General features: G+C 38.8%; 1 protein-coding gene across 1 annotated transcript; it reads left to right on the top strand.

The window, feature by feature from the left end:
* Positions 1-24,414, top strand: LOC127642146 (cadherin-15-like). The gene is made up of 14 exons (XM_052124865.1): positions 1-498; positions 9,206-9,367; positions 11,149-11,304; positions 12,586-12,730; positions 14,300-14,481; positions 14,937-15,065; positions 15,160-15,345; positions 15,489-15,727; positions 18,309-18,451; positions 18,571-18,804; positions 20,302-20,541; positions 20,821-20,966; positions 23,459-23,653; positions 24,086-24,414. Exons 1-14 carry the CDS (start codon positions 448-450, stop codon positions 24,284-24,286), a joined length of 2,409 nt encoding a protein of 802 aa, XP_051980825.1. The 5' UTR covers positions 1-447; the 3' UTR covers positions 24,287-24,414.
* The last annotated feature ends 224 nt before the right edge of the window (positions 24,415-24,638 follow it).

Genomic DNA, 24,638 nt, shown 5'->3' with positions numbered 1-24,638 from the left:
TTCGTTTGAAAGGCATGCACAGGTGAACTTTTCCAAAGTCCACTGAGAACAAGTATGTAATCCATTGTCCTTCAGCCCCCAATATTCAGATTATCAGACTATAAATATGTGTTTGTCTATAAATAAGTTTTTCAATTGCAGATACTTTAACTTTGAGGTTTTTGCCCCTCGTTGAATGGGTCATAGACTTCTAACCTAGAAGCTCTGGGGTGTGTCCATGCCATGAGAATGCCGTGAGGGGGGCTGGTGTTACACACTCTTCAGGCGGCCCTGCACACATGTGCTGTCACTCAACCAGCCTGTGCAGACAGTCCAAACTGAGAAAGCGAAGAACCTCAGATCCTAGCAGCTCCGAGACGCTTCGCTTCAGTCTCTGGACGGTGTTGCATCTCTAGAGATTTACTGTTTGGCAGTGGTTTATTGAGTGCGGAAGGGATCGGAAATCAGATGATGAAGGCTGTGGCGGTCTTGGGTGTACTGGTGGCCGTTGTGTGTCAGGTGAGCTGAACATACTTTACTCACCAGGTGAATACTGGAAGATATAAGGCTTCAGATTTGGGCCCTCAGCCATGTTAGGTTAACTTAAGTGAAATACTGTAAAAATGTAATGTTTTAACTATGGGTAAGGGATGTTCTTTAGCACAATGTGTGCATTTATAGTCATTTTACAGCTTTGAACTCCGTCCAATCAGAATTGAGTACCATAAGTTATATATATAGTTTTATATATGCTAGCGTGAATAAGGTCTATGAAAGTGAATGGTGACTGAGCATTCTCCATTACATCTCCTTTTGTATTCTTCATAAAAAAAATGATAAATTGAAATGATGACAAGAGTTTTTATTTTTGGCTGATTTACCCTCAATAACCACTTTTCTGCATTCTGCAAAATATTCATCATGTTAAATTGGGATTTTAGCTTTGAAGGGGTTTTCCATATTCAATACAAGTTAAGCTCAGTTTACATTACATTTACATTTATGCATTTGGCAGACGCTTTTATCCAAAGCGACTTACAGTGCACTTATTACAGGGACAATCCCCCCGGAGAAACCTGGAGTTAAGTGCCTTGCTCAAGGACACAATGGTGGCGGCTGTGGGGATCAAACCAGCAACCTTCTGATTACCAGATTACCAGTTATGGTGCTTAGACCACTACACCACCACCACTCCTAGTTTACAGCATTTGTGGCATAATATTGGTTACCACAAAATGTATTTCAACTTGCCCTCTTTTTCTTCAAAATCAAGGTTACACTGAGGCCAATTCATAAACATTAAAATACTCACTGTTTCAGAAGTACAGCCTTGACGTAATCAATATGCGTGTTTATTTTAGTGTTACAAAATTGTACAACTTTGTTGCCATGGTAACAGAATGCTGTAAACTCACAACTAACCGTAAAAACAATGATTTAAACAACTTTACGGCTCAAATAATACACAAGTTTAACAGAAGAATTAATGTAAGTGCTTTTATAAAATAATAAACTTCACATTTCTGCCTTGGTCCCATTCCGTGCCTCACTGTAACATCGATTTTTACTTTGGATTTAAAGAAAAGCATTATGCCACAAATGCTGTCGATCGACCTTAACTTGTATTGAATAGTTGCAAAATGACACAGTAAGCTCAAATATGTGGAAGTCTGTCCTTGAAACTAATTAAAGTGTCATGGCCCACAATGAACAGCTTTGGTGTTGCAACATATTCCATCTAGCAATGCTGTCATTTCATTATCGTAACTTTTTCTTGTCACCTACAAATTCAGTGTTTAAGAAGTGGTAACAGCTTGTGGCCCTGGGGCACATCTGTTAAAATCATCTTAAGTGGTACATTGCAGGTCATGTTTTGTAATTGATTGTAAACTTGCTTTGTTTTCAACTTTCAGCCATTAGAGGTTTTAAACATTCAGTGGAAATGCCGATCTAAACATGCGTCATTTCTGATCAATTAAATGATGACTGATCATGATTAATAATAAAAGAAAGCAGCTGGTTCGTACCCCCATTTGATGTTACAGTTTAGTGGCCCCCTCCAGTCTGTCACTAGCTTAATCATGAGGACAACGAATCATGCAAACAAAGCCACATGGCCATAAATATTCGCCTCAATGAATGATCGCAACTGTTTAGATTTGCAATGGAATACAGATTCATAAAGTAACGATTTGTCCTGTAGTTGCACCCATGTGCAAACTTTTCATCATGTTGTAGATAAACAGAGGAAGGGTTGCCGTTGGCCACTATAAGGACTCTGTTGTTTATTATAGACGTTGGAATCAATTCAGAACGAAAAATGCTCCAAACCAAAATGTTAAAGTAACAAAGACTTCATGTATGAAGGAAATTTGGTCTTGTGTTTATTCAAACTGACCTTTTTCTAAACCATGAGCCATTTTCATAGAGACTTTCTACTGTAGAGGGGGAACAAATCAAACGCTGATGAGACTTAATGGAATCGAATTAACTTTGTCTCAGATGTTTCTGAAGAAATAGACTAAAAGGAGACCATTTCTGACATACTGTAGTAAGAATATAGAGCTACAAAATTAACGTGTATAGCACATTTCAGATCATTTGGACTTTGTATTTGTTTGTATTTGTTGAGAAGTTCTTGAGTTAATATTGACATTTATTGCAGACTACTTGATAATCTAAGCAACTCTGCCATGTTTTCTTTCCACAACTGATGTAATGTTTGTGAAAGAAGTGCAGTACTTGATTTCATTGTGGTACATACGTTTTCCACCAAATACAGATTCTGTTTGAGAAAGAGTGAAGAAGGAAGGGTAGAGAAGGAATGGTGAAAGAAAGGATGAAGAAAAGACATAGACAGAAAGAAATACAGAGAAAGAATAACAGAAAGAAAGAAAGAGAAGAAAGGCAGAGAAAGAACGAAAGAGAGCAAGAGAGAGAAAAAAGAAAGAATGAAAGACAGAAAAGAAAGGCAGAAAATGACAGAGAAAGAAAGAGAAGAAAAGAAGAGAATGACAGAGAAAGAGAGAAAGAAAGGCAGAGAATGACAGAGAAAGAAAGAATGAAAGAGAGCAAGTGAGAGAAAAAAGAAATAATGAAAAGAAAGGCAGAGACAGATTGAAAGATCGAAAGAAAGAGAAGAAAGGCAGAGAAAGAAAGAATGAAAGAAATACAGAGAAAGAACGAAAGACAAAGAATGAAAGAAAGACAGAGAAAGAACAAAAGAGAGCAAGAGAGAGAAAAAAGAAAGAATGAACGACAGAGAAAGAACGAAAGAGAGCAAGAGAGAGAAAAAAGAAAGAATGAAAGACAGAGAAAGAACGAAAGAGAGCAAGAGAGAGAAAAAAGAAAGAATGAAAGACAGAGAAAGAACGAAAGAGAGCAAGAGAGAGAAAAAAGAAAGAATGAAAGACAGAGAAAGAACGAAAGACAGAAAATGACAGAGAAAGAAAGAGAAGAAAGAAAGAGAAGAAAGGCAGAGAAAGAACGAAAGAAAGAAAAGAGAATGACAGAGAAAGAAAGAGCAAGAGAGAGAAAAAAGAAAGAAAGAATGAAAAGAAAGAAATAGAAGAAAGGCAGAGAAAGAAAGAATGAAAGAAATACAGAGAAAGAACGAAAGACAGAGAAAGAAAGAACGAAAGACAGAGAAAGAAAGAACGAAAGACAGAGAAAGAAAGAAAAGAAAGGCAGAGAAAGAAAGAAAAAATGAAAGAACGACAGAGAAAGAAAAAGAAATACAAAGAAAGAAAGAAAAGATAGGCAGAGAAAGAAAGAAAGAAAGAAAGAAAGAAAGAAAGAAAGAAAGAAAGTAGCAATGGCCACTGTTTAGACCTCATGAGAAACACATTCTATCTTGTCCATCGGACACAGTTATAATGTGTTCCACACTCGCTCAGTTTGTTCTCCACTTTAGTAATGTGGCATATCACATTCTATTAGTCGCGGCTCACAGCAGCAGCGCCCATGCGTTACACCAGCTGACCCTGCCATATGTGTGTGGGACGTTTGGAATGTCTTACTCTGGTAAAAGAGGGCTAAACTGGGTTAAATGTGAGACCCGGTGCAACAGCTGGGTGCTGGAATGTTCTGGACATTCTGGAAAGCAATGAAATATTACACATTTGTTTCATATTATTTTTAATGAGAAAGTTGTTCGTTTTGGTGGGGAACGCTGAATGTTAGTTTGGGAGTTGGCACAACAGCGTGATTGGCACCTGCCATGTTTGGGGGCACCAGTAAACGGGTCCGGCGGGTGGGTATATTTTCAGCACTATGTCAGATTAGTGCTTCCTCTTGGCAAATGTTTTCACATACAGCTCACATAGCTCAAACTCTCATTAAGGGTCAACTTTGTCTCAGATGCTTCTCCTAAAATGCTTCAGGATATATTAAAATAGATACAAATGAGACACTTTCACTGGACTTCGGAGGACGCATGAGGTGTTTCCTTCGTGGGCACTCACAACCCACAGTTCTTTGCTTTAACGTCACTTGAACTTCATTTGTCTAAAAAAATGTAAAGTATTATAGACTAAAAGTACACCTGTAAAATCAATTTTCTTTGCTCTCTACATCATTATAACTCTCCTAAAATGTACCTCATACATTCCCTTCCAGAGGGACTTTGTTCCCTTGTCACTCGAAGCGCTCGCGCTTGTTAAAGGGTGGCGTGCTGTCATAGCAACCATGATAAGTTCTGTTTACGTTTGTCTACGAAGGCCGTCTAGTTTAAATGAGGCTTGTGTAAACGAGGACGCTCGGTATATTACAGCCTTCAAAAGACGTGTCCTAGCTAGCATGCAGCCTTTGAAAATGTCCCTTGCAAAGCATGCTGGGAACTACAAATCCCCTGCCCATTTTCAGTTATGTCAACAAAAAGGACTTATATAGGCCTAGTCCACACTAATACGTTTTCGTTTGAAAACGCATCTTTTTCTCTCCGTTTTGGCCTTCCGTCCACACTGAGATGGCGTTTTTGACCGCGGAAACGGCGCTTTTTGAAAACGCACTCCAAAGTGGATACATTTGTGAACGATGTTTTTGCGTTGTAGTGTGGACTGTGCAAACAGATGCTTTGGAAAACGATGACGCATTTTTAGTCGTGATCTACCCAACCAAAACAACCAAGATGGCAGCCTATGTGATGGCGGCCTGTGTCGTAGCGGCGCTGTTGTGACTGATACTCACTTTGATAGCGATGTTGAAAAATAAATGTCACTTTGTACAACCTTCACATTGCATTCCTTCAAAGGCGAAGGGAAGTTTACTCGGAATTGGTGTCCAGCGACGGAACACAAAGACAATTGCGTTTCAGACCGTACAAGCAGCGGCAGTGACACGATTTCAGTGTGGACGAGCAACTTTTGGAAAACGCTTGAAAACTTTAGTGTGGACGGAGAGCGTTTTGAAACGAAAACGCCGTTTTCAAATGGTAGACGTAGCCATAGTCCCAACACATTAAACCTACATTTACATTTTCTTTATAGATTTAATGCAATGATGTTTTGTTGTAACAAAATGTTCAGTAATGTTAAGTAAACTTTAGCAAGCAGCTAAAATAGTTTTTGCACTGAAGTTGTTCATACTTAGTAGGTTAACATTCACCCTACATAATTAAATCTAGTTGAGGGAACATTTTAGAAGATTAAATGAATCGAAACCAAAGAAAACAAGTTTAGAAGAAAAACACAATTTTGTATTTCGGACAGTCTGTGTTTATTATTATGTTTTGTACGGGTAGTGACTCTAAACTGAACTTTAAGCATATCATGTAACTAATGTAAATGTACAGGTAAAAAATAGGCGATAGCTAGAGAGTCGCCTAGCCATGGCTTGTCCTGCAAATGTTCTGTAATGTTCACTACTAAGATGAAGTCACCTTGTGACTGCAGTGCAGCTAGACAGTCCTTGAAATTGGTGCAATGAATGTCGCTTTGTCTAAAAAGCTTATGTTAAATGGCAACTAAATAATTAAAAAGAGAGAATGTACAGGAACGTTCATGCATGTCTTTAATGAGCTGAGAAAGTGCAGGTCGTTAGTAGCCCCACAGAAAGCTGAATGGGTACATGATGAGTGAAATGTAAGCTCAGCTTAGTTCTAGCGGGAAGACATTAGCTGGGTAGCTCCTAGCCAATCACATGTAAGCCATTGCTTTATAAGTCTGCTTTCAGTGTGCTAACACAGCAACCTCCACCACCCCACCACCACCTGTTGAGTCCCATCCTGCACGGGGATAGGCTCCTCGTCCCTGCCTCCTATCTCCGGCAGGATTCGGACCGCCAGATGGGGCTTAAGCCAAAGAGAGACATGACATTTCTGTTTTATATTCAACAAATAAATGTCATCTTAAACTTCACTCAAGTATGCAAGTCTTCGTGATATAAAAACGAAACTGTTTTGCTCTGTTAAAAAAAATTAAAATATTAGGAGACCTCCAGTGAGAGGCGCCAAGAGCCACCCAGCTGCCTTGTACAATGTACCCCAAACATCCAATCAATTCCATGATAATCGTCAGATGTTCTGTTCCCAACATTGGAGTATTATAAGTTTTCACAATCTGAACAATGCTTGACTGTTTTTCAATGGCTGACTTCATTGTATCTACAGAGCAAAGTGAACTATATGCAAGGGATAATGCTTCAAGTTGGGGTCCTGATCACCCTGTCGAGGTTTATTTTGCGCTATCAACCGGCTCATGGTACATTATCCCGCTTATTATACAGCTACTAACCAAATAAATAAATAAATGGCCATAAAAGATTGATGTTTGTTCACATTATGTAATCAAGTGAGAAGCAATAACATCCCGAACAACTCAAATACAGCTCCGGTTTGAGATCTGTTCGTGTTTGTTTTGTGCATCTGTTCATTGTGCATCTTATTACAAGACTACTTAACCAATAAATAAATGGACATAAAACGTTGATTTGAGTTGACACGGTTTTATTAGCTTACTTATAGAAATCACACGATGATCCAAGAAGCAGGAAAGTTGACTCTCGATACCCAAATGGGGCTGCTGTGGCTCAGTTGGTAGAGCAGGTCGGCCACTAATTCCGGCCCACACGACTCCACATGCCGAAGTGTCCTTGGGCAAGACACTGAACCCCAAGTTGCTCCTAATGGCAGACTAGCGCCTTACATAGCAGCTCTGCCGCCATTGGTGTATGTGTTTGTGAATGGGTGAATGAGTCAACAGTGTAAAGCGCTTTGAATACCGATAAGGTTAAAAAGGCGCTATATAAGTGCAGACCATTTACCAAATGATTGATAGCAAATAAGATGTATAAAAATGATTGAATTTGCACCATTTTTCACAAGACTCTTAAAAAATATCTGAAATTGTGTATTATCCATTGACAAGGCTGTTCAACCAAGCAGACACAGTTATCAGTTAATGCCAATTAATTGGTGTGGCTGATAATTTGGTTTATAATTAGTCTGAACCCATTTTTGTGTTTTTAAGAACTTTTTATTCCATGGAAACTTTTACGTTAATCTATCTTGCTATTTTCATCGAAACCATTCTGCTACTGTAGATCACAATTTTGGTTCACTTAGTCAAATTCAGCTCACTAAAGTCAGTGTTGTTTTTTGGGGACTACGTGTATGTTGTGGAATGCACGAGTGTACACTTCAGACTGCGTGTAATGTAGTACTACACTAGCAGTACAGAGAATGCGGGCTGCTCTAAGATTAGTGCGCTCTTAACAGGGCCTGCGCATGCCTGTGATGTCCTGCATTCTGCATCGGCTGCTCAAAGAAAACAGCTCCAGCGTCACGCCCATGAGCAAATCAAACAACTATGACAGACATAGTTGCATGGCAATGAATTCATACTGCATTCTCCAAACGAGATGTCTCAGTCTGCATTTCCCCAAGTGTGAAACACGGGGTCCAATATTAACTCTCGCCAAACCCCGAAATGTGTTAATGGCCAGTTGGCTTTGCTTAGGAAGTGCAACATAATGTGTGGTTTAAATCGCAATGTAAGAACGATAGTTTGGCCCTCGACTAAGTCTATTTAATCGCTATATAAAACAGCAACACATTCTTTGCCTTTAAGCCACCCAAACTAGATATATCATAACCTTTTTTTACTGCTATGAGTAACACAATGACCATGCAATGATTTGTAAAAGAAAGATAAACAGCTAAATAGTTTGTTTGACCATAGGGGAAAAAGTAGCCTGTATATTTAAATTAAATTTATGTTTAAAGAATGAAACAATATCTTTAAAAATGTTCCCTTAGGAGGTATTTATGGCTGGTAAATGTACTCACCAGTGACAGGTGTGAAAAAAAGTTACTTTTAGACACCAGTGGGACAGTATTTTATTACTCAAAAGTATTTACACACTGTTACCTCTATTCACATGTAAACAGGGGAAAATGTAAGTATTTACTGGAGTTTATGGAGTTAAATAATTCAGTCTTTCTCTATGGTGGCTCTCCAGAGGAGATTATTCCAAGCGTGAGAAGCTGACACCCATTGTGTCGCTGGATGTGTGAGTTCTGTCACTCTGTGTGGAATTCTGTCGCTGAAGCACATTTAGAGTTTGACCTTTGACCTGCAGTTTAGAACATAAAGGAGAGCGTGTTTCAGAGCAACTGGGCATAGGAGAGGAAAACTTAACTCAATTCCATGCTGAACAGCTGCACTTGTGAGTGTGCAGGGTTATTTAGAGTTGTCCATTTACACTGAACATTTACAAGACCTCAATACATGTTTGTATGAGTTTGTTTCTATTTGTGTAAGAGAAAAACAGAGAGAAAGAGAGATATCATCCTTAGTGCAGGTGTATTTCCTAACATGTGTGCTTCATAACCCCTATTCATAAAAGTGGAGACAAATTTGATCCTAATAACGACCACGGAATATGTGTAAACAGCAACCTAGGGAAACTATTCTGCAACATCCTAAACAACAGACTCCATCACTTTCTCACAGACAATGTCCTGAGCAAATGCCAAATTGGCTTTCAACCTAAATATCGCACATTAGCCCATACTTACACTCTACATGCTCTAATTGACAAGCAAATCAACCAAAACAAAAGTAAAACATCAAAATGTCATGCCTCTAAATGAATACAAAAATGAAATAAAAAGCATTTTTAATAGAAAACAGAGACTGCTGTAGATTGTTTGCATGTTACAGAAGACCATATGAAGTGTAATGGTTTCTGTTTATTTGGTTTGACTGGTCCCTGTGTTTTGCTGTAGGTGAGCAGCAGCAAGCTAAAGCAGAGCGATCTAAACCCAACTGTGCTGCATCCATGGAGACACGGGAGTTCAGGTGTGCAGGTCAGAGTGAAGAGAGACTGGGTCATTCCACCAATCAGAGTCCTAGAAAATAGCAAACAGATCCCTGAAGATCTGGTCCAGGTAAAAGAATAAACTGCCTAATATGAGTTCACTAGATCTGAAAAAGAAACTGTAGGCATATATTGCCTTGAAAAAGTATTCAGACCCTTCTGATGCATTTCCAACTGAAACAATGTTTTTGTAAAATTGTGTGTGTGTGTGTGTGTGTGTGTGTGTGTGTGTGTGTGTGTGTGTGTGTGTGTGTTGGATGGAGGTGCTCGCTAACAGCATTTGCCCCTACAGTCTGTTAAGGCTAAATGGGGGATCTTTGTCTTTGTCTTTGTGTGTGTGTGTGTTAGGGCTGTCAATCAATTCAAAATGTAATTAGAATGAATTACATAGCATGCCAATTAATTAAATAAAACACATTTAATCTCATGCATTATTATTTTCTGAGAAAGGCCCACAACTAAAGATAATTCAGATAAAAAATGCATTATTCAAATATTTATGAATATAACATGTTGGGCATATAAGATCTATATATAACGGGGTTGTAATTCAGATAAAAAAAACATTATTGTGTCAGTGTAACGCCAAGCAGAGATGAGGGATGATGGATCTACACGCAGGCTTTTTAATGGAGATGATGAAAAAGAAGAATGCAAACAATGATCACAGGAATATACAAGGAAACTGACAATAAGTGAGTGAGACTAGAGGGTATATATATATATATATATGCAAACAGATGATTGATGAGGGAACAGGGAACAGGTGAGGAAGATGGGGAACAGATGGCTGAGATGAGGGCAGTGCAACATGGGAAATGTAGTATGGGGCCAACTAACAACACAGGACAATAATCATGTAAATATAAGAGTCCGTATGAACAGAAAGGTGACAAACTGTGACAGGCAGATGAATAAAGTATTGATTAGACAATACAAACAATGGCTAATGAACTCGATATATAGTTTGTTTTATTCTCATGTAATTGAACAAGCCAGTTGACGGCCATCTGTTTTTCATTAAGTTTGTCGATGTATCCAGTTCTCATTACCTGCTCTTTTTAAACGTCGCTCTATGTACATATGCGTGCCACAGATGGACGTGTTCGGAGAGTCTCAATGGTATTCAACGTCATAAATGGCTTATTTTTAGGATGCTGTGTCAAGATAAATGTAGAGGAAACCTTCTCAAGATTTCTGTATGCTGTCGTGTTTCCTCCTAAGTGAGTGGTTCTCATTATGTGGCTGCGTTGCTTGTGAGGTATGTTGAGGTGCGCTGCCACATGTTGAAATGTGGAAAAAGATGTACTACAAGCTTGAATTTACATTTACATTTATGCATTTGGCAGACGCTTTTATCCAAAGCAACTTACAGTGCACTTATTACAGGGACAATCCCCCCGGAGCAACCTGGAGTTAAGTGACTTGCTCAAGGACACAATGGTGGTGGCTGTGGGGATCGAACCAGCAACCTTCTGATTACCAGTTATGTGCTTTAGCCCACTACACCACCACCACTCCTTGGTCCATATGAATTGCTCATATGATATGAAAATCCGTACTTTTACTACCGAATTTACATACATGTCAAGGGGCATAATTAATTGGGTACATTTTTTAACACGTTTATTTATAAAATAATTAATGACACTAAATCAACCTGTTAAATCGACAGCCCTAATATATATATATACCAAGGATATATATTACAAAACAACAGGAGGACTTGAAAAGCACCGCGTGTAATGTGTTTGCACGCACACTTGCGTAAGCATGAAACACTATCCTCACACTCCGTGTGCATATGCTGTTTACCATACAGCTTTAACACTTCCATGTCTTCTCTTGCAGATTAAATCAGACAAGGTTTTCACCGGGGAGGTGATCTACAAGCTGGAGGGACCCGGGGTTGACCAGAACCCCAAAGGCCTCTTTGAAATTGATGATAAAACAGGATGGATCAAGAGCAAAACGCCGCTCGACAGGGAACAGCACAAGAGTTTCAAGGTGTTTGTTGAAATGCTGTGCATATGTTTTCATCATATGTATTCAATTATGACACAAATCCAAAATGCTCCGTAGCTCTTTAGAGACCAGTAATTGAATGTAATAATTCACCCACAAATAACAAATCTGTCATTATTTACTCCAGACCCCTTCTTTTCCTATGGAACACCAAATGAGGATTTTTGAAGACTCTTTACACATTTCAGAATGGCCAGGGGCTGTCAAGCTTCAAAAAGGACATAAAAGCACCATATAAGTAGTCCATATGACTTGTGTGCTATATTTCAAGTCGGTAACACTTTACAATAAGGTTCACTGTTAGTTCATAGTGCATTAACTAAAGTTAACTAATACAATCTTTGATATTAAATATGTATTAGTATATGTTGAAAGTAACATTAACTAAGATTAATAAATGCTTAATAAGTATTGTTCATTGTTTTGTTTTTGTTTTGTTATGTTTTTCCACTTTTTCTCCCTAATTTGGAATGCTCAATTCCCAATGCGCTCCAAGTCCTCGTGGTGGCCCGCCTCAATCCGGGTGGCGGAGAACGAATCTCAGTTGCCTCCGCATCTGAGACCGTCAATCCGCGCATCTTATCTTGTGGCTTGTTGAGCGCGTTACCGTGGAGACATAGCGCGTTCGGAGGCTTCGCGCTATTCTCCGCGGCATCAACGCACAACTCACCACGCGCCCCATTGAGAGAGAGAACCACATTATAGTGACCTCGATGAGGTTACCCCATGTGGCTTTACCCTCCCTAGCAACCGGGCCAATTTGGTTGCTTAGGATACCTGATTGGAGTCACTCAGCATCCTGGATTTGAACTCGCAACTCCAGGGGTGGTAGTCAGCGTCAATACTCACTGAGCTACCCAAGCCCCCCTGTATTGTTCATTGTTAACTAATGTGAACAAGTGGAACCTTATTGTAAAGTGTTACCTTCAAGTCTTCTGTAGCCATAAAATAGCTTGACAGCTTTTATCTTATGTGGTCACTATAAACTGTCATTTTATGGAAAAGAGCATTGTGAAGAATTCTCCTTTCCTGTTCTGCAGAAAAAGCAAAAATCACAAAATAGCATGCAGGTTTGGAACATTATGAGGGTGAGTAAATAATGACTTTTTAATTAAAAAAAAAAGTTAAAAAAAAAATATTTTTATTGTAAGGCCTCAAAAAATGCATTCTCTTTTTGCCCAACATGAAACATGGAAGACTAGTAGTTGAAGCTTAATGAATCATTTGTGTTCTCCAAATAACAAGAGTGTATAATGTTGTCAGCTCAAAGCCTTTGCGCTCTCCTCGAGTGGAGAAAGACTGGAGAGTCCAACCACCATTGAGATCTATGTTCTGGATCAGAACGACCACAGGCCGGAATTTACACAGAAAGAGTTCATCGGAACTATCCCAGAGTTCTCTATTCCAGGTAAGATATGAAAGCACATCCATTCTCCTCCTTAAATAGATGATACAATTTTAATTCTGTGATCTTCTACCATCTCCTGTAGATGTACACTGAAACCCCATATAAGTTAATTCTACTCAATTAATTGTGTGAACTCATTCTCTCAATTGAAGTATTTTTTTTTAGTATTGCCGTCTCCAAAATGTGTGTCATTAAGTTCTCTTAATTTGGTATTCATACAGAATGAAATATTTAATTTAAGGTAACTAGATGAAAGTAGACTTAACTCACAATTGCTATTTAAATGTTATCGTTTCAACTTAATAATTTTAATTGAATGGACTCAAATGAAGATCATACAATAGCACAGCTTAAATAATGAAGATTATAACTGTTTTACATTTACATTTATACATTTGGCAGACGCTTTTATCCAAAGCGACTTACAGTGCACTTATTACAGGGACAATCCCCCCCGGAACAACCTGGAGTTAAGTGTCTTGCTCAAGGACACAATGGTGGTGGCTGTGGGGTTTGAACCAGCGACCTTCTGATTACCAGTTATGTGCTTTAGCCCACTACTCCACCACCACCACTCCACAGGGTCAATTATTAAATAAACTTAATTCTCCATACATACCTCCATGTGGAAATGCATATATAGCTGTTCTGAACTGAAATAGTGTTAACAGGGTCCAACTTGACCAAAAGTGGCACAGATCATCCTAATGGTGACACCACATGAAACAACTAGTGCAACAAAACAACATATATAATACTACAAAAGAGATAAAACATCTATGAATGCTTAATAACAACTATTTAAAAGCCACCATAAGTTCCCATGGAAACATAATTAAATGAATCAAGCACAAGGCATTGTGGGTATTCCCCATAGCCTCAATTTTGTATGTATTAATTTGAGTTATTAACACTTAAAATCTAAAATCTTAATGTCTATGTATTTTTAAGAAAAATAAGTTCAAGGAACTGAAGATATTTGAGTTAAGAGCCCAAAAAGTTTTTTATTTTCATTATAATTAATGATTGATAAATGTCGCAAATTTGCGGCATACAATTTTCACATGCAAATTAGCTTTGCGGCACACTTGCAGGAAATTGTCCATTGTTGCCAAAGATTTTCGCGAGGTTCACCACCACTGCTGGTGAAGATCTGCAAACTTCTGGCAAACATTTGCACCAAATCACAAGCTTATTTGCATGTGACAATAACGAGCAGCAAGTTTGCGGCTATTTTAGATTTTTTTTGTAAGGGTTGTCATATACTGTGATTGTTGCATGAACGCACCGGGACAATTAGAGCAGAGAGCAAGAATTTCAGTTGATGACAACATACATTTCAGTCTGATCCTCTCACAAAGCTTCTGGGTTGCTTCAGATGGCTTGGAATATTGTGCACAAGCTGTATGGACTTCTGTTATGGTCCTTTTCAGCCGCTTCAATTGTATGGAAATATATTTGCTAAATATCTAATTTCGTGTTTCATGGATCAGACAACATTTCTGATAACAATCAAGACTTTACATGCGCAAAAAGAAGGATTACAACTTTGTTGTCTGGTTCTTTCAGGTACATCAGTGATGCAGGTGACGGCAGTGGATGCTGATGATCCAATGACAGATAACGCAGCTCTGAGCTACTCCATCATTGGACAAGAGAGTGTCCCGCCTCACAGCATCAACAAAACCATGTTTGGAATCAACAACAAGACTGGAGTCATCTACATACGCGATGTGGGACTGGACAGAGATGTGGGTTATTTTTCCAAAACAAAAGTTACATAAATAGGGTCCACACTGTGAAAAAAGGAATTGTTGAGCAAACTTAAAAAAATCAAGGCAACATGATGCCTTGCATGGCATGGCGGTATGTGCAATTGTTTGCCGTGCCATGCCACCCGGATTGATGTGAGTAACCATGCAAGTGAATAATTTATGTTAAAATAGACATTATTGCAAAAGTATAGCTACAAGACGTAACTATTATACATGTTAATATGATTTTAGTGTGATAAAATCACTTACTAACCTTATCTGTGTAAAGTTTTATGCAGTATGACATCATCGTTGTCATGGCAACGTGATGCCGGGACACCCTGTAATCTTGTCAATACCATAATGCTGGTAAATCCCTGATTTTATCACAGTACAATCATGTATACCCTGATGCGACCTCACAGACTCGTTGCTCTGTGATGTATTTTCAGGTGGTGCAATCTTTCAGGCTAACCCTGCAGGTGGCTGACATGTCTGGCATGGGTCTTACCTCCTGGGGTCACGCCATCATTTCTATCACTGACATTAACAACCATGCTCCCAAATTCCATCCTATTGTGGTATGTAGCAGCAGAAACCTATTTAAAACATACGTAATTTGATGGTTACTTGATCACAGTTCTCTGAACTCTTGCTCTCATTTTGTGACTGCAGTATAACATGCATGTAATGGAGAACAAGCAGACTGCGGAGGTGGGCCGGGTCAATGCGACGGATAAGGACCAGAGAGGTGGAGAAAACTGGAGAATTAAATACAGCATCATAAACGGAGATCCCTCAGGACACTTTGCCATCCGCACAGATCCAGTCTCCAACCAAGGCATCATTTCTGTGGTTAAGGTGAGAATACAGACACATCCACAAAGCAAATTTGGTTTAGACCTTCTAGATAGTCTGTACAAGTCTATTCCTACCTTTAGGTCCCTGGGTTGTTTTGCTATTTCACTCTATATTTCCAATATAATTTTTGTGCTTTCTTGCAGCCGCTGGACTATGAGTCTCGGGCAGAGTACCGGCTCACTGTGACAGCAGAGAATGAAATCAGCCTAAAAGCTCCATATGAACGAGTACACAGTGCTACAGTCACAATCAGAGTGCTGAATGAAAACGAGGCCCCAATCTTCTATAAAAACCCCATTAAAGTGACAGTTGCCGAGTCCATTGTCCCGGGTACAGTGCTGGTCTCAGATATCGCCCATGACCCAGATAATGCCAAGTTAAAGTGAGACTGACTTACATGTATCTGAAACTATTTACCATCATCATTCACACTCTCTTATATTGCATGACATGTTCCTAGATCAGTTTACCAGCTCATAAGAGTGATTCGTTTGGGAATCAGACTACACTGGTTGCGCTGTTTGTTTTCGATTTACTAAAAAGAAAAGTCTCATAAGAGTCATTCGTCTGTGAATCGGACTACACTGGCCATGCTGTAGGTTTTTGATTGATGAGAATGAACTGATTCATAAGAGTCATTCGTCTGTGAATCGGAACTACACTGGTCATGCTGTAGGTTTTTGATTGATGAGAATGAACTGATTCATAAGAGTCATTCGTTTGTGAATCGGACTACACTGGCCATGCTGTAGGTTTTTGATTGATGAGAATGAACTGATTCATAAGAGTCATTCGTCTGTGAATCGAACTACACTGGCCATGCTGTATGTTTTTGATTGATGAGAATGAACTGATTCATAAGAGTCATTCGTTTGTGAATCGAACTACACTGGCCATGCTGTATGTTTTTGATTGATGAGAATGAACTGATTCATAAGAGTCATTCGTTTGTGAATCGAACTACACTGGCCATGCTGTATGTTTTTGATTGATGAGAATGAACTGATTCATAAGAGTCATTCGTTTGTGAATCGAACTACACTGGCCATGCTGTATGTTTTTGATTGATGAGAATGAACTGATTCATAAGAGTCATTCGTTTGTGAATCGGTCTACACTGGCCATGCTGTAGGTTTTTGATTGATGAGAATGAACTGATTCATAAGAGTCATTCGTTTGTGAATCGGTCTACACTGGCCATGCTGTAGGTTTTTGATTGATGAGAATGAACTGATTCATACGAGTCATTTGTCTGTGAATCGGACTACACTGGTCATGCTGTATGTTTTTGATTGATGAGAATGAACTGATTCATAAGATTCATTCGTTTGTGAATCGGACTACACTGGTCATGCTGTAGGTTTTTGATTGATGAGAATGAACTGATTCATAAGAGTCATTCATTTGTGAATCGGACTACACTGGTCATGCTGTAGGTTTTTGCTTGATGAGAATGAACTGATTCATAAGGGTCATTCGTTTGTGAATCGGTCTACACTGGCCATGCTGTAGGTTTTTGATTGATGAGAATGAACTGATTCATACGAGTCATTTGTCTGTGAATCGGACTACACTGGTCATGCTGTATGTTTTTGATTGATGAGAATGAACTGATTCATAAGATTCATTCGTTTGTGAATCGGACTACACTGGTCATGCTGTAGGTTTTTGATTGATGAGAATGAACTGATTCATAAGAGTCATTCATTTGTGAATCGGACTACACTGGTCATGCTGTAGGTTTTTGCTTGATGAAAATGAACTGATTCATAAGAGTCATTCGTTTGTGAATCGGACTACACCGGTCATGCTGTAGGTTTTTGCTTGATGAAAATGAACTGATTCATAATAGTCATTCGTCTGTGAATCTGACTACACTGGTCTTGCTGTAGGTTTTTGATTGATGAGAATGAACTGAGTCATTCTTTTGTGAATCAGTTTACACTGGTCACACTGTATTTTTATGATTTACTAAATTGAACCAGCTCATAAGAGTCATTCATTTGTGAATTAAACTACACAGGTTGCACAGTGTAGTTTTGATTCAATAAAAAGAGCTGGCTCTTAACTCTTTCCCCGCCAGCGTTTTTAAAAAAAGTTGCCAGCCACCGCCAGGGTTTTTGACGATTTTCGCTAAATTTTAATGGCCCGCAGAATATTTTCTTCCATGAATATATGAAGATGCTATATATCAAAATAAAGATCTGAGCCTCTGCTTTTAGGCAAAAAAAACGATTTTATTTTATCTTCATTTGTTCTTTTTTTATTGCCACTTGAACAGAGGTAGGTTTTGTCAAAAACAACATTTCGGACAAAAAGCTGAGAAAAAGGCATGTTTATCAAACAAGTGCTTTAGTATTAGTATGGTGTTCCACTTCACGTTTGAGACGATCGCAGTCTGTTTCTTTGATCAAAGAGTTGCGTACTCTTTCAAAACATGCGTGCGGGTCTTCCTTACCGTATACCACCTAAAACACGGATACCCGGAAAATTCCGTGTTTGGCGGGGAAAGAGTCATGCATTCGTGAATCGGAATACACTGGTCGCACTGAATGTTTTTTATTTAGTTAAAATAAATGGCTCACAAGAGTCATTTGTTTTGGAATCGGAATACATGGTCGCACTGTATGTTTTGGATTCTCTAAAAAGAACCGGCTCATAAGAATCATTCATTCGGTAATTGTAACATTTTACAGTGGAATGCACGTTTGAAAAGCGTGAATGGAACTGAATGTTAATGGTTCCAAATTCCAATATATATATTTTATTCAACCAGTTCTGAATAAGTTACAATAAGCTAACAATAAGCTAACAATAGCCAACTAACCCTAACCAACCCTTAACCCCAGGCCATGTAAAACCTATAACACTGTTTGTTTCAAACCTTATGTGTCCAAATGTAATTTGATATAAAATTACAAAGTTCATACAAGACCCATTTAGGATTGTGCATTTTGGCTCAGGTTTGAAATAATTCAGGATCCTGAGAGTTGGCTTGCTATTAACGTCGCAACTGGACAGATCTCAGCCAAAAGCACCTTCAATATCCGGTCTCCCCATGTCAGGAGCAACGTTTACGCTGCCGTTGTAAAGGTCATGGACCAGGGTGAGCACCTCAGACCTGAGAACTGAAGGGATAACATAGCAGAATATGCTATGGATATACCACACATTTATTTGCCGTCTGTTTAAATCAAAATGCTCATATGACGCTTCTCTTTCTAGATGCTGATGGCATTTCTGCAACAGCTACACTGGAGATCACTCTATGGGAGACCAACGATTACCCACCATTGCTGATACCCTTGAGTGGAACAGTGTGCAGTGACCGGGACAGAGATAAACTGGGTCTGCTGCTAAGTGCTGTGGATGAGGACATGTCTCCTCAAGCTGACCCCTTCACCTTTAACATTGCTGATCAAAACATGGCTAACAACTGGACTATCATAACTCTGAATGGTAAAACATCAAATCACAAAAGTATATAATAATATTATAATGTATTATAAGCATAGACTTGCCATTCACTAACAAAACTAGGAAGTCTTGATTAGGTTAGGAAGGCTGGTGCGGACACTAAATGGTCATGCTGGTTTGTGCTGGTTTAGTATCGTTTGGCTGGTGGTTTAGTATTAGTCCAGATTATCAGGTGAAGCTGCTTGTCAAGAATGGTCTTTCTGTTGAAGCTGGTTAACAAAGGAAGTCTGTCTATTACTGGTTAAGCTAGTTAAGAAGCCTGGTGGACGCACCAGCAGTCCAACATATTCTCTTTTCAGGAAGGTTGCCAAATTTAGTACATTTACATTTATGCATTTGGCAGACGCTTTTATCCAAAGCGACTTACAGTGCACTTATTACAGGGACAATCTCCCTGGAGCAACCTGGAGTTAAGTGCCTTGCTCAAGGGCCCAACAGTGGCATCTTGGTGGTGCTGGGTCTTGAACCCCTGACCTTCTGGTCAGCAACCCTGAGCCTCAACCACTGAGCCACCACTGCCCCCATTGCACAGAAATTGCATTTCTGTTGTACATTTAAAGGGATAGTTCACACAAAAATGAAAATTCTCTCACTATTTACTCACCCTCATGCCATCCCAGATGTGTATGACTTTCTGACTTGTGCTGAACACAAACAAAGATTTTTAGTAGAAAGTCTCAGCTCTTTTGGTCCATTCAATGCAAGTGAATGGCGACCAGAACTTTGGAGCTCTTAAAAGCACATAAAAGCATAAAAGTAATCCAGTTGTCAAATCCATGTCTTCAAAAGTGATATGATAGGAGTGGGTGAGAAACATCAATATTTACGTTCTTTTTTACTATAAATTCTCCTGCCTGCCCTGTAGGTGGCGATATGCACGAAGAATGCGAATCGCTAAAAACAAAAGAAGAACAATGTGGAAGTTAAAGTGGAGATTTCTAGTCAAATAAGGAGTTAACACCTATCATATCACTTTCGAAGACATGGATTTAACCACTGGAGTCGGAAAGATTACTTTTATGCTGCCTTTATGTGCTTTTTGGAGCTTCAAAGTTCTGAAACACCATTCACTTGCATTGTATGGAGCTGAAAAATCCTTTTAAAAATCTGTGTTTGTGTTCTGCAGAAGAAAGTCATACACATCTGGGATGGCATGAGGGTGAGTAAATGATGAGAGAATTTTCAGTTTTGGGTGTACTCTCTTTTACGGCCAGCTCGTTCCCGACTGCAACATAACGTGGAGTCAAAAATGCAATTAAGAAAGTAGATTTATTATAAATGAAGTCTAATTAGCATGACAAGCAAATGAAACGTCTAGGGGTTCAAACAAAAACAAACATCATATGGAGCTGGTAGATGCAGAGTTGAAACGGTGACAGAGCAAATGAGAAAAAAGGGTAACTTATATACACACACACACCCCTAATTAAATCAAGTCTCCCCTTTTCTCTCGTTCCCTGTCTGCATGTCCATCGCCAGAGACCCATGCAGTTCTCCAGCCCCTGAAAGACATGGAGAGTGGGGAATTCTCCATCCCTGTGGTCGTGTCGGACTCTGGTTCTCCTTCCCTCTCCTCTGTTGCTTTGGTCAATGTGACCGTGTGCCACTGTGACAGTTTTGGAGACTGCAAGAGCTTCACCGCAGCCATATTTGCAAACAAAATGGGCATCAGTTTCATAGCTCTCATGATTATTATGGGAAGCATCGCTTTTCTGTTGCGTAAGTAAAGTATAAAACCATGTGTTCTTTATCGTTACTGTTTTCCACATTTTAGGACATTTATGGTTGAGCATCTTCAATGTCGCAACTCTTTTTGTCCATAGTAGTCTTTGAGCCTTAATACCAAAATACTGCCACATATATCCATACACAGTATCATAGTGTCCAAGCCATACAATCACCATGTCACATAAAGGCTTTTAGTCCTGTTTGCGTTCATATACTGCTTGTAGATACTTGAAATGCCCTATTATAAAGCTGCATTGTGTGCATTATCAGTGCTGCTTCTGCTTGCGGTGGCGGTGAGGGGCTACACGAGACACAACATTAAGAAAGATGGAGGTCTGCTGGTCGGAGCATCTGATGATGACATACGAGACAACGTCTTTCACTATGACGAGCAGGGAGGCGGAGAGGAGGACGAAGTAAGAGCATCACATGATATTACAAACATTTTAAATGTTGATCTACTGTAATTTGACCTGGTATTTAAGAACAAGTGCAGCAAGCTGTGCACTTGTTATTCTTCATGTTCCTATTGCCCGTCACACCGTTTAAATTATCCAGGGGGGTGTCACATGGATTTAACTGAAGCCTGAAAGACGGACTGTTTTTACGGCCTCCTGCCCCACAAATTCGAAGTTAATTAAAGTTGGATATTTGTTTGTTTTCCGCTGCTTTAAGGTGTAAGATGTCATTTGCCTTGATCTCTCTCCAGTGCTATAATACGGAGGAGCCCCTTAGAGGACAGGACGGGACATTTTATTTTTCAGAAATAGTTTTGCGTTACCTTGCAATACATTTACTATGTTTTTAATACAGTAACCATATTTTAACCTTGATATTTGTAGTAAAATCATAGTAATAATAATACAGAAAAAAAACAGCAACTATGGTAATGAAAATTATTTTGTGGTTATTATGGTTTTACTATAAATAAAATGGTATTTAAGCAACAAATAAAATTATACAAAATCTTCAACAATTAAGAGAATGTTTAAAATGGAGGCGTTTAATAAGTATGAAAGAATGGGTTGATAGGAACCTTGTATTATGTATATATGTATGTACACATGTTTGTATGAATGTATATGTGTCACATAGAAATTAAGCAGATAAAGCAAATACTACATTTTAGTAAGTTTGATTCAAATCATTGATTTGTTTGGGTGAAGTTACATTGATGTTACATGGCTTTTTGCTCTCATTTGTTTGTTTTTTCTAATGAGTTGTGAATAGGACTGTAAATGGAAATAAAAAAAGAGAATATAAAACGAGAGAGGTAAAAAGGGTATGCATGACCAGCTTTGGCTTCAGCCTATTCATTTTTAGACATTTATAAAAACAATCATGAATTGTACAAGTGCCAAAATAAAGAAAAAAGAAATAAAATTAATTGATACAGTCTTAAACCCATAGTTTCCACCAAAAAAACAAAACATGGTTACCGTACAACAGTCATGGTCACTATTACTATAGAAAAATTAAAAAAATTAATAGTTTTTTTTTTTTTTTAACTATAGTGTAACACTGTTAAGGATGGGCGAGGAGGCGGCTTGTCAATATAAATTATAATTCAAACCAAAAGCACAAACACACACACACATAACGGACATCCCTCTGTTTGAAACTCATATCTCTCTCTCGAACCATCGTCACCGGCCGCCTTTATCCCTCGCGCACCTCATCAGGCCGATTGGGGACTTGGCGCGCGATATTCTGACCCGGCCCCGCCCCCCTCCGCTTCACATATAGTTACAGTCTACAATATTACTATAGTAAAACAATAATAACCACAACATTATGGTTTTTATTCCCATAGTTTTCATTCGTCTGTATTATTACTATGGTTTTACTATGAATATCAAGGTTACAATATGGTTGCTGTAGTAAAACCATGGTAAATAAAAAAATAAATAAATCCCGCCCCTGTCCTCTAAGGAGCTCCTCCGTACTATAATCGTGTTATTATTTGGTAAAAACGTTTTTTGTTAACCAAAAATAAAAGTAAAAAATCCAACATAATTAAAAAACTTTTTTTTTTTTTAATTAAACCAAACAAAAATACATTTTCATGACTCCAAAACTAACAAAAATAAAATAAAAATGACTTTTATTATGACCTAACTAATTGTAATGAAACACATTTTATTACACAATTTCAGACCATTTAAAACTAACTCTAACTAATTAAATAACTCTAAAATGAACTATAAAAAATGTAAATGCCACTGAATATATGACACATGAAGCCCCTGAGAATAAACATCGTTTAACATCATTAACATATTTAAATGATATCAGCTAACACATTAAAAACATTTCCGGGTTCAATACAAGTTAAGCTCAGTCATGCCCCTCGTTTTCTTAAAAAAAGCAAAAATGCAGGTTACAGTGAGGCACTTACAATGGAAGTGAATGGGGGCCATTTTTGGAGGATTTAAAAAGGCAGAAATGTGACGCTTATAATTTAATAAAAGCACTGGCATTAATTCTTCTGTTAAAACTTGTGCATTATTTGAGCTGTAAAGTTGTTTAAATCAATGTTTTTACGGTCGTTTTAGGGTTTACAGTGTAACGTCGTTATGGTAACCAAGTTGTACAATTGGATATAACTCCACAGAAAAGATTAGTAAGCGATTTTATCACATTAAAATCATGTTGTTTACGTCTTGAGGCTATACTTTTGAAACAGTGAGTATTTTAATGTTTACAGATTGGCCCCCATTCACTTCCATTGTAAGTGCCTCACTGGAACCCAGATTTGTGCTTTTTTTTTTTTTTAAAGAAGTCAGAATAATTTTTTTTAGTAATCAACATGTCACAGGCGCTGTTGATTGAGCCGAACGTGTAGTGAACGCAGAATATTTAATTTTCAAATATTCCTGAAATACCTCAAATTGTTTCTATCCCACAGGATGCATTTAATATAGATTTCCTGAGGAATCCAAGTGACATTCTCCCAACACCAGCCTCATTTTTCCCACAAGACTGTGGTCTGCCCAGAGGAAAACAACCACTCAGGAAAGATGCTCCTCATAACCTGCCCTCTCCTACATATCCACGCAAACCCCCCGGAAACCCAACTGACATCGAAGATTTCATCAATGTTGTAAGTCAGGGCTCTTTGACATTTAAATAAATCATTCACCCCAAAATAAAGTCATCAGTTATTTACCCTCATGTCATTCACGCTGCTCTTTACCACTGTGCTTCAAAAGTGTCCCATATCACCGGTGTGCTTTATTCCAAGTCTTCAGAAGTCATGTGATAGCATTTTGTGAGGAACCGACCGAAATTTAAGCCATTATTCTCCCAAACTTTCATGCTTGTGGTCTATCATATGACTTCAGGAGACTTATTAAGCAAACAAGTTCATTGTGTGGACTACTTTGGGTCCTTTTTGATGCTTCATCACTGCCTGATCACTACATGCTTTTGTGGAAAAGAGCAGCCAGGACATTCTGCAAACCATCTCCTTTTGTGTTACAATCAGAAAGTTTCGAAACTCCGCAAACTCTGTTACTCTTCACATTCTGAACAGGGCCTGGACGCTGCAGACAACGACCCGAACGTCCCACCGTACGACACCGCTCTGATCTACGACTTTGAGGGCGATGGGTCGGTAGCAGGCAGCCTGAGCTCCATTGCTTCAATGGGCTCAGATGGAGACCAGGACTATGACTACCTCAATGACTGGGGGCCACGCTTCAAAAAGCTGGCAAACATGTACGACCCACGTTAGATGCCGTGCGATTAATTAATTCATTCAAGACATTCAGATATTCTCATGCATGCATGTCCTCCAAACTTCCATGCAACATTTCTCATCGTGTAAATAAGATGGTATGTTTTTGTTTTTCCGATGTTAAAATACTTTCATCTATCCAATTTAAATGTACAGAGACGACTATAAGTAAAGCCATTTGTTGGTTGATTTCCCCCGAAATGTGTAAATACTGTGGCTCTGTCAAAAGCGACCAGCCGTACACCGCAACATTGGCTCAACCAATGGCGGGACTGTCTGTTTGGCCCATCAATGACAGATCAGGAGAGTGTTCAGGAAACCTGTTTGGGAACAATCATTATTTTCCCAA

Source organism: Xyrauchen texanus, chromosome 1, assembly GCF_025860055.1.
Source record: "Xyrauchen texanus isolate HMW12.3.18 chromosome 1, RBS_HiC_50CHRs, whole genome shotgun sequence".
Classification (NCBI taxonomy): domain Eukaryota; kingdom Metazoa; phylum Chordata; class Actinopteri; order Cypriniformes; family Catostomidae; genus Xyrauchen; species Xyrauchen texanus.
Note: the sequence above shows the minus strand (reverse complement) of the source record. Positions and strands in the feature narration are given on the sequence as shown.